The sequence below is a fragment of the Nicotiana tabacum genome, chromosome 12, assembly GCF_000715075.1.
Source record: "Nicotiana tabacum cultivar K326 chromosome 12, ASM71507v2, whole genome shotgun sequence".
NCBI classification, from domain to species: Eukaryota; Viridiplantae; Streptophyta; class Magnoliopsida; order Solanales; family Solanaceae; genus Nicotiana; species Nicotiana tabacum.
The window spans coordinates 15,098,537-15,109,318 of record NC_134091.1 but is presented as its reverse complement, the minus strand read 5'-3'; the positions used below and the strand labels follow the sequence as shown (position 1 = coordinate 15,109,318).

The 10,782-nt window shown below is 34.3% G+C and overlaps 1 protein-coding gene across 2 annotated transcripts; it reads left to right on the top strand.

Moving 5' to 3' along the window:
- The first annotated feature begins 1,037 nt into the window (after positions 1 to 1,037).
- LOC107811204 (uncharacterized) lies at positions 1,038 to 5,691 on the top strand. Of its 2 annotated transcripts, none has more exons than XM_016636091.2 (12): positions 1,038 to 1,652; positions 2,152 to 2,253; positions 2,346 to 2,462; positions 2,706 to 2,937; positions 3,048 to 3,202; positions 3,291 to 3,643; positions 3,734 to 3,833; positions 3,965 to 4,024; positions 4,153 to 4,236; positions 4,335 to 4,451; positions 4,688 to 4,989; positions 5,329 to 5,691. In XM_016636091.2, exons 1-12 carry the CDS (start codon positions 1,593 to 1,595, stop codon positions 5,366 to 5,368), a joined length of 1,722 nt encoding a protein of 573 aa, XP_016491577.2. In that variant the 5' UTR covers positions 1,038 to 1,592; the 3' UTR covers positions 5,369 to 5,691. The 2 variants fall into 2 exon arrangements, with proteins under 2 accessions (XP_016491577.2, XP_016491576.2); XM_016636090.2 differs by having other exon boundaries at positions 2,706 to 2,961.
- The last annotated feature ends 5,091 nt before the right edge of the window (positions 5,692 to 10,782 follow it).

Here is a 10,782-nt window from a genome sequence, read left to right as displayed (position 1 = left end):
GCAAAATTCCAAAAGTAAAGAAAAAGGGGTAATGGCGCACGTTAATTCATAATGATACAGAAAGATGGGCTGTCTGGTAGCGTACGGCACTATGATGCACTTATTAGATGCGTATTTTTTCTTGCTTTTTCACAACGCAAACACTAATTTACCTTTCAATGCTCTTTCACTCATCCTTCCACGAAACATATGAAAATGAATTTAGCATTTTAAATTAATGAATATGCAATAATAGTAAATTAAATGGGAGCCTTGGCGCAACGATAAAATTATTTTTATGTGATTTATAGGCCACGAAAAATCAATATTTGCTGCTTACATCACATCCCTTGTGGTATAACTCTATCCGGACTATGCGTGAACATAAGATACTTAGTACACGTTTTTTTTGTTGCAAAATTGATAAATTCATCATTAATTATTTCTGAATAACGTTAACCGCACACGACATAAAATTTTATAATAGTATCTAAAAGGGAGATATTTACATAAGAATAAAGCTTTGGAATCGATATGAGTTAAAAGAGTAAAGTTTGGAATCAAATATGAGATAAGAAATTTAGTGTTTCACGAAGACTTAATTGTCAATCATAATCTTTACGGATAAATTAGATTAAAGGGTATTTTGTATTTATGCCGGAGAAGGACGGTACTCCTCTAGATATATTCATGCAAGTATTAGTGATTGCTTCTACGGTTCGAACTCATGACCTATAGGTTTCACAAAAATAATTTTACCGTTACTATAAGACTCTCCCTTTAAAATATAAAATAAAATAAAATGCATTAAGAGAAATTAGACTTCTATTTTATCAAAAAATGGATGTGTATACGATTTTGAGCGTAGCAATAATTTAAATAACAAAAAAATTAACATAGTATTACATCCGCCGATCATAGTTGAAATTAGAAGAATTCTTATGTAATATTCTCATAAGCTATTTTTATAAAGTTTATTAGAAAAAAACAAAAAATATTGTGCATGAAATCGAACAGTTACAATATAACTACATATAGTAGTAGAAATTTAAAACAGTAAATGCAACCACATCAGTCCATTCTCTAATCACCAAGGGAATATAGACAATAAATATACAGTCTTTACACAATCTCAAACAGAAACAAAATACAGTTCCCTATTCCTCGTTTACCCTTCTACTTCATCTCATTCTCTCTGTATATATATATACTTATCAAACAAAAAATATATATAATGCAGGTCCTATTTTATCTAGCTAGTGTTTTGTTCTTGAAAAATGGTGAGAGTGTGGCCTATAGATTATAGCAGAAGATGAAATACATTGACTTCACGCCGATCAAGAAAATGCAGGGATTTAACTGAACCATTTTTTTGCAGGGGTTGTGTTCTGTTTTTGTCTTTTTTGGCCTATTGGGTTGCTGTTTTTGCATTCAATTTTTTTGTTTTTTGGATTGAATTTCAACTCTCCCAATTAGTTTCCCGCTCTGTTCTGCATCTGCTGCAAATGCAATGAATTCATTCTTCTGAAGGCCTCATTCTCTCTGTTTTCTCTTTTATTGCGACCTTCATTTAATTCTTTTTTCTGGGGAGTGAAGAAAAATACAATAAAAAGATGAATGCCAGAGTCAGGACTAGTCTACAGTCTTTGAAAACTCCATCCAAAAATGTAAAGGTAAGAGCTTTTCTGCTAATGAAGTCTCTTCTAATTGTATATTTTGGAGTGGAAAATGTGTTTTTGACATTTCTATCTTGTTCTCCTACTTGTTTTTTTATTTCCTGGAAATTATGTATTTAGAAGCAGAAATTCCCAAGAAAATTTTCTGAGCTTACTAAAGTAATTTGAAATTTAATTGTAGTTTTGAGAAAAAGATTGAATATTTATTTGATTAGTTGAATGCTTCTAAATCTTGTTGTAGTTCACATCATCTACTTAGCTTCGGCAGATTTTGAGTTTTGATATTTGATTTCAGAATTAAGATTGAGAAAAAGCAGAAAGGTGTAAGCTTTGATCCTTATCCAAATCCGTTTCATATCTTATCTTTGCTTTTTTTTTTCTCCTTTTTATCTGCATGTTTATGGTCATTATAGTGTTTGCTTTATGCTTTTCCGTTACATCTAATTCTTTTCTTGTGGAAGCTAAATTGTTTATGTCTTCTTTTCTTGTTTTGAAGGAAAAAGTGGAAATGCAAGGAGATAGGAAAATGGGTGCCGAGAAAACAACCATAAATAGAAGAAAAGCAATCAGAGAAAGAAAGATGGCATTGTTACAAGATGTAAACATTTTTGATTCTTGAATTCTTTAGCTTTACAGTAAAAATCTGTAACTAGTAGTATATAATTTGTACTAATTATGTGTAAATTGTAGGTTGATAAGCTAAAGAAGAAACTCAGGCACGAGGAAAACGTCCACAGAGCTCTCGAAAGGGCGTTTACTAGACCTCTCGGTGCTCTTCCTCGTCTTCCTCCTTATCTCCCTCCAAATGTTAGTATTTCTTGTTCTTCAACGATGTAATTGCGGTGTCTGTTGTTGAATTGTGTGACCCTTTCATCGAATAGCTTACACTATTAGAGAGAGCACATTTTCAATTTTTTGGTTATATTATGTCTCAACATTGTTCGTGTTCCTTATTTCCTTCGTGCAATGTACAATTTAAGATTGAACTGTACTGTCGAAGGAGCTAGTGCCAAAATATTCACTATATGTACTGTAATTGGAAATGCGCAGACACTGGAGCTTCTAGCTGAAGTGGCTGTTTTGGAGGAGGAAGTTGTTCGACTAGAAGAGAAAGTTGTGCATTTCAGGCAAGGATTGTATCAGGAAGCGGTCTATATTTCGTCTTCCAAGAGGAATATGGATAATGTAACTGATACTACTGAACCAAATCAAGTAAAGAGTCCCAAGCAGAAGCAAACGAAGTTGTCACCCCAAATGGAAGCGAATTCAGCTTCATTTTCAGGTAGACAATTGCCTTCTCTCTCAGGTAATCTCTTGGAACTGGAAAATGACGTTCATGTTTGTCAAGGTAACTGAGTGATTTATCCTCGTTAAATTCAATTTTCTTTTCAGATGACAGCTGCTTAAAAGAGAATCAGTCATGGTCTTCCACGAAAAGCAAGCATCGATCACTAAATGCGAAAGTGAAAACTGTCAAAACTCCTGCTAAGAAGCTTCCTTCTGAGAACAGATTAGCAGAGAAGCGCGTAGATCCTCCGAAATTGCAGGTTGATAATTAATGACTTTCATTTTTTTTTCTTCCGGAAATGAGTATCTTGTACAACATAACAGATATTGTACTTTTATAATTTTCAGCTTGAGGACCAAGTAGTGTACCACGGGAGTTTGGAAGAGAGAGTCTTTGTTAATCAAGACAGAAAACCGTCATCAGCTGAAAGTCCAAATACAATCTCAGAAAATATTCTGAAATGCTTGTTAAATATTTTCCTCAGAATGAGCTCTAAGAAGAGCAGGAGTACAACCGATACATTGCCTTCATTGACAGGATATAATTCATGTGAGAAGAAAGAGTTTGGAGATCCTTATGGCATATGTTCAAGGTTTGAAAGGAGAGATATCGGTCCGTATAAGCATTTATATGCAGTTGAAGCTTCTTCAATCAATCCAAATCGAACAACAATATCCGTTTTCCTAGTTCGTAGACTAAAGTAAGTTGGTAAAATTAGCTTACTAAGATTGTATAATCTCAAAATTTTCAATTAGGATGGTTTCTCATATATATCGGTCCTTTTTTCCAGACTTCTACTCGAGAAACTTGCATCAGTCAACTTACAGGGCCTCACCCACCAAGAAAAGCTTGCTTTCTGGATCAACATATATAATTCCTGCATGATGAATGTAAGGTTTACATTCTAACAATTTAATGTATTCTGTGAATAACCTGTCGATAGTAATACGTGATATTGATTTATGAGTATGCTCCCTTTCAAATTTTCTTTTTACTATTTTTCATTCGTCTAACATTTCAGGCATTCCTGGAGTATGGCCTACCTGAGAATCCTGAAATGGTTGTGGCACTGATGCAAAAGGTAATGCTTTGATGTCCTATCCTATCCATGCAATCAACTATACTGTTTTAGTTTTCTAATTCAATTGGTTGACGACGATATGATCCATATTCTTCACTTTTTAATTGGTGAAGTTCCATCTTTTGCAGGCAACAATAAATGTTAGCGGACACTTGCTTAATGCCATAACCATTGAACACTTCATTCTGAGGTTACCTTATCACTCAAAATATGTAAGTGGCTTTCCAAATATAAAGGAAATTACTTTTTGTCCAGCTCATGCCTCTAAAGTATAACTTACAAGTATATCCTATTTGATTGCTCTCACCAGACTTTTGCAAAGGGTGTAAAGAATGACGAGATGACTGCACGCAGCATCTTTGGTTTGGAGTTTTCAGAAACATTGGTGACATTTGCGCTCTCTTGTGGAAGTTTTTCCTCTCCTGCTGTAAGTTATAAGCACCTTGGTTTCTCCAAGTAGTACATGTGAAAAAGTTTAGTCTGACATCCGCTATGTTAGATCATCGTAACAATCCCAATATGTTACATAATTTTCAACTTACAAACAGCACATATGGTTAATATGATAATAGCATGCACTGACCAACCTAAATTTTCACATTTTTCACAAAAATGTCAACTTATTTTTCAGAAAAATGCTAATTTAGGAGCTGTCTTAAATAGGTGAGAGTATACACTGCAGCAAATATTGAAAATGAGCTTCAAGTTGCAAAGAGGGAGTATTTGCAGGCAGCTGTTGGCATTTCAACATCAAAGAAGTTGGTAGCAATACCAAAACTGTTGGATTGGTATCTGCTAGATTTTGCAAAGGATTTGGAGTCTCTACTTGATTGGATATGTCTTCAACTGCCAAACGAACGTGGAAAAGAAGCGATTAGCTGCCTCGAGAGAAGGAATAACGAGCCTCTTTCTCATGTTCTTCAGATTATGCCATATGAATTTAGTTTCCGGTACCTTTTACACATGTAAGTTTTGTTTCATTAATAATGTGTTAGACTTAAGTTTTTTGTGGTATAGATCTATATATAGAGGGGGGATACAGATACATAAGTAAGTTTAAGTGTACATCTTGTAAGTAAATTTTGACATTTGTAAGGAGTAATTATCATTGTAGAGTTCGGCACTATTGCATTCACTGGCTGGGGGGGAGATTCTTGATAGGGCTTTCCTTCTGTTGTCTCATACTCTGATCTTACTTGGAGTGGGGTGATTTTTTTATTTTTATTTTTTATAAATATGGATTTACTTTTTACTTTATTTAATTTTGCTACATGAAAACACATTTCTTGGCTCTATTCTTTCAGACTCGGAGCAACGGTAAAGTTGTCTCCGTGTTACATATAGGTCACGAGTTCGAGCCATGTAATCAGCCATTGATGCTCACCGCAGGGTAGACTGCCGGTAAAGTTGTCTCCGTGTTACATATAGGTCACGAGTTCGAACCATGTAATCAGCCATTGATGCTCACCGCAGGGTAGACTGCCTATATAATATCCCTTAGGATGTGGCCCTTCCCCGGACCCTGCGTAAACACGGAATGCTTCATGTACCGGACTGCCATTTTCCTAACAAAAAATGTAGCCACCAACAAAACATGGACTTATGGCAGCTTTAGAGTTCAGTGTAAACAATCAGAATTGTTTAGTAAATTTTGATTTTATGTCCAACGACTGAAAAGATGGCCAACTGTATATAGTTTAATATTGAAAGGGGCATCAAGCAGATTTGTTCATTAAAGAAGCGTTGGTGTGAATGGAGGCACCCCATTATACAAATTTGTTAAACATTGAATTTTATTGGATTTATTACCAATATTTATTTAAAGAAGATATGCAGCTGGATCTTCCCATAATGCCTAAAAGAGACAAATATGTACACCAAAATCCCAATGCCAATAAATTGTCCTTTTATCACTGTTTCTCCTCAATCCTCATAAAACAATCACCGAAAAATGTAAATTAATTTTTATAATATGATATATGAGTTAACTTGCGCTCACCTCAATTATTTCATTGGTTATTTACAAGTTTTTATTAGTTTAAGTGCCGAATAACTCGCTCTAACGTTTTTGCTTCGAGGAAGGAATGGTGTGAATATTGAAATGGGACATAGATTTACCCCAAAAGTGTGAAAGAAAATGAGGTTAAATTAAGAAGGAGAAGCAGTGGGATTGGGTCAGTTAGGTGGCATTTTGTGCACCTAGTTATGGATGTAACATGTCAAATGATGCTAGGCTGTTGATAATGTGCAACTATTTATTGGATAGTGACTAGGTCAAGATTTGTTTCATCAATTATTCTACTTTGACTTTTCTAAGCGAATATTCAATGGAGTAATTTTTATAAAGTCTGTATTTACCATCCGCTCCCTCTTTCTACTTTATTTTTCCTTCTTAACGTTATAAAAAATTAGCTATCCGTGGCATATCTTGTATAAAGTTATTTGGCTTTCAATTTAGCGTAAAACAGAATATGTATAGGTACACTATATTAATTGCATCATTTAGAGACTTATTGTTGCTTGTTTATACATCATTCTTTACATTATTTAATAGAAAGTGAAGTGAATTGTTGTTAATAAGGAGAATCTTTACTGTATAAGGCCCTTTAATTTTCCAAAAGAAGAGTTATTTTATAAACAATTCAGTTAACATAAGCTAGCTTGCAGTATATAAATATAAAAATTTCCTTCTAAACCCCAGAGACAAAAATCCAATTTTATCAATCTATAGATGCTAGAATACAAATATGCATGTAATTGGATGCCCGTGTCCGATCAATTTTGTTTGCACCTTAATTGTTTCATTAGGAATCTGCCATCTCTTATCAGGATATATATTCGTTAATCTAGCCCTTAAGATATATAAGAAGATGCGAAGAAATCACCTATTATTATTTATCTATTGAAATTCGATTAATGATTCTCATCATTTCATTGACCGCTAAACAAGTATCAAGAACCCTCTCTCCCCAATTTTTATTTTTTTTATTTTTTATTTTTGGGAAAGGGCAAGAGTATGATTGAAAAAATTGTCACCATTTACACACATGCTAGTTCAGAAAAGGACTTCACATTTTCATCCAGAATCAAACTTTGTCTTTAGCTCCATAAAGCCAATGTCCTTAAATACAAATAATGAAAAATCCTAAACTTAATATTAAAGTCTTTTTCATGTGGGCCGGGTCATCAATTACCTCTATTGAAGAAAAGAACAAAATGCCTTTTCCCAAAGTGGATAATTGCAGACATAACAGTTAGATCCACAAAAAAGCTGAACCATTCACAAAACTCTATCCATGTCCAGACAAAATTGGGCCTGGGGCCCGTACATTTAAGGCCCATTAGATTGCACGCTTCATAATTTCTTACAGTAAGTAAATTGTTTGTTTCTTCTTTTCGGCTAGACAAACCCATCTATAATTTCTGTGCAAGTCATAAATATCAACTGCGTTATTGACATACGAAATTATAGATGAAAGAAATAAAAACTTGTTATGAAAATACTTATATTATGGATGTCCATTTATTACTCCGCTATAGATAATCTTCCTGAAAAAGATTATCCGTTTGATACTCTATTGAAGTTTATCTACAAACAACTGATGCAGGAAGGTTGCAAGCAACTCAATGAAATGATTTGCAGTATCTTCTTATTAAGCAGACAGGTTGCAAGCAGCTCATGCAGACAGCTTACAAGCCGCTAAAGAAAAGCTTTGCAGCTGTTTTCTGAAGAGCCTTGCAGCTGCTTCCTTTCTTCTATAAATAGAGGAGTTTTCACTTCATTATGTACATCAGTTGAAATTGAATAATATATCAGTTTCTCTCTATACTTGTCTTTACTTTACAGTCTTTATTTTATAACACGTTATCAGCACGATACTCTGCCATCTCGAGCAAATACTTTGAAAGTATCATAAGTACGAATATTTTTTTTAAATAATGTCAAATCTTTCTAAACTTGAATTTATAGCTCTGGATATATCGGGCAAAAGCTACATGTCTTGAGTGTTTGATGCTGAAATTCATCTTGATGCAATAGGTCTGGCAGACACCATCAAGGACAAAAATCAAGCATCAAATCAAGATTGTGCCAAAGCAATGATATTCCTACGCCATCACCTTGATGAAGACTTGAAAATAGAATATCTCACTATTAAGATCCATACATAATGTGGAATAATTTGAAAGATAGATGTGACCACCTGAAGATGGTCGTTCTTCCACATGTACGATATAATTGGACTCATTTAAGGCTACAAGATTTTAAATCTATCGGTGAGTATAATTCTGTTATGTTCAGAATTATTTCCTAATTGAAATTATGTAGTGATAATATTACTGATCATGATATGTTGGAGAAAACTTTCACCACTTTTCATGCCTCGAATATACTCCTGCAGCAACAATATCGAGAGATGTGATTCAAAAAGTATTCTGAACTTATCTCGCATCTTCTTGTAGCTGAGCAACATAATGGGCTATTAATGAAAAATCATGAAAGCTTACCTATTGGTTCTTGTCAATTCCCTGAAGCGAATGAGATAAACTTTCACCAAGCTAAGCGTGAAAGAGGTCGTGGCCCCAGTCGTGGTCGTGGACGTGGTCGGGGAAGAAACTCTAATCATGGTAATAATAATTCACCAAAGAACCCTCTTCACCACCAGCAGTGAAAAAGGAAGGAACAAAAGCATGAAGCGGTGCAAGCAACAAATACAGAAAATACATGCTATAGATGTGGAGGAAAAAGGCACTGGTCATGTACCTGTCGTATGCCAAAGCACCTGGTTGAAGTTTATCAAGCATCCCTAAAGAAGGCAGAGAAAAATGCTGAAGCAAATTTTATTTCTGAAGATAATTTAGACTTCATGCATTTGGATGTAGATGATTACTTTGCACTCCTAGAAGGAGAAACAAGTCATGTGATCGGTGATGAATCTGTAAAAATGTAAATATTTTAATTTTTATTGTTTGTAGTAGATTACTGGTTATGTAATTGTTGTACATAAATAAAAGTTATGCTTTGATAGTGATGTTTACAATCATATTTGTTTTGTTTATGTCATTTTGAAGAATATGAATAATCCTCAAATTATGTTTGGATCAAAGACCAATCATGAAGATATTTGTGTAATTGATAGTGGAACAACTCATGCCATACTGATTAGAAATACTTTTCTTATTTGCATAAGGAAAAAAGCAAATATTTCAATAATTTCTGGTAATATAAGTTTGATTAAAGGCTCCGGAAGAGCCACTATATTTCTGTCTAAGGGAACAAAACTTATTATAGACAATGCATTATTCTCCTCTAAGTCCTGAAGAAACTTGTTGAGTTTTATAGATATCCACCGAAATGGGTATCATGTTGAGACGATAGATGAAATGAATATGAAATATCTTTGTATAACAAAGAATGTTCCTGGCAAGAAATGCATTGTAGAAAAATTACCAGCTTTATCTTCTGGCTTATACTATTCAAAAATTATTACAGTTGAAGCACACAATATCGTAAACTAGAAGTTTACTGATTCTAAATATTTTTGTGCATTGGCATGGCCGTCTGGGCCATCCTGAATCAATAATGATGAGACGAATTACTGAAAATTCGACTGGGCATCCATTAAAGAACTTGAAGATTATTACAAAGAATGAATTTTCTTGTGATGCTTGTTATCAAGGCAAAATGATCACTAGACCATCACCAATGAAGGTTGGCATTGAATCCCCTGCCTTTTTAGGACGTATACATAGGGGTATATGTTGACCTATTCACCCACCAAGTGGAATATTTAGATATTTTATGGTTCTAATAGATGCATCTTCAAGATGGTCTCATGTGTGCCTACTATCATCTAGCAACCTGGCGTTTGCAAAGCTATTAGCCCAAATAATTTGATTAAGGACATAATTCCCAGATTATCCTATAAAGTTTATTCGCCCTCATAATGTTGGAGAATTCGCATCTCAAGATTTTGATAATTATTGTCTATCAGTTGGGATAAAAGTTGAACATCATGTAGCTTATGTTCATACTCAAAATGGCCTTGCAGAGTCATTTATTAAACGCCTCCAATTGATAACAAGACCACTACTTATGAAAATAAAATTGTCCACTACTGTTTGGGGCCATGCAATCTTGCATGCAACATCACATATCTGTCTCAGACCGACACATTATAATAAATATTCTCCATCACAATTAGTTTTTGGTCATAAACCAAATATTGTCCATCTACGAATTTTTGGATGTGTTGTATATGTGTCAGTAGCACCACCACATCGTAGTAAGATGGGCCCGCAGAGAAGGTTAGGAATATATGTTGGGTTTAAATAACCCTCTATTATTCGCTTTCTTGAACCATTGACATGAGATTTATTTACTCCTCGGTTTGTAGATTGTCGGTTTGATGAAACTAACTTCCCACAATTAGGGGGAGAGAAAAAGGAAATCAAAAGAGAAATTATGTAGAATGTTTCATCATTATCCCATTTTGATCCATGTACCCATATATGTAATTAGGAGGTCTAGAAGATCATCCATTTTCAGAATATAGCAAATCAAATGCCAGATGCATTTACTGATTTGAAAAGAATAACTAAGTCACATATCCCTGCAGAGAATATGCCTATCCGAATTGATATGCCAGCAAGACCATCTACTAGCATGAGAGCTAGTGAACCTAAAGCACGCTTGAAGCGTGGTAGGCCTTTTGGGTTCTAAGGATCGAAATCCTCGAAGGAGAAAATTGACAAATGAT

Coding starts and splice junctions, on each gene's coding strand:
- LOC107811204 (XM_016636090.2), top strand. CDS start 1,593: ATGAATGCCAGAGTCAGGACTAGTCTACAGTCTTTGAAAACTCCATCC. Junction 2,254..2,345: donor AGATGGCATTGTTACAAGAT/GTAAACATTTTT, acceptor TGTAAATTGTAG/GTTGATAAGCTAAAGAAGAA. Junction 4,025..4,152: donor TTGTGGCACTGATGCAAAAG/GTAATGCTTTGA, acceptor CATCTTTTGCAG/GCAACAATAAATGTTAGCGG.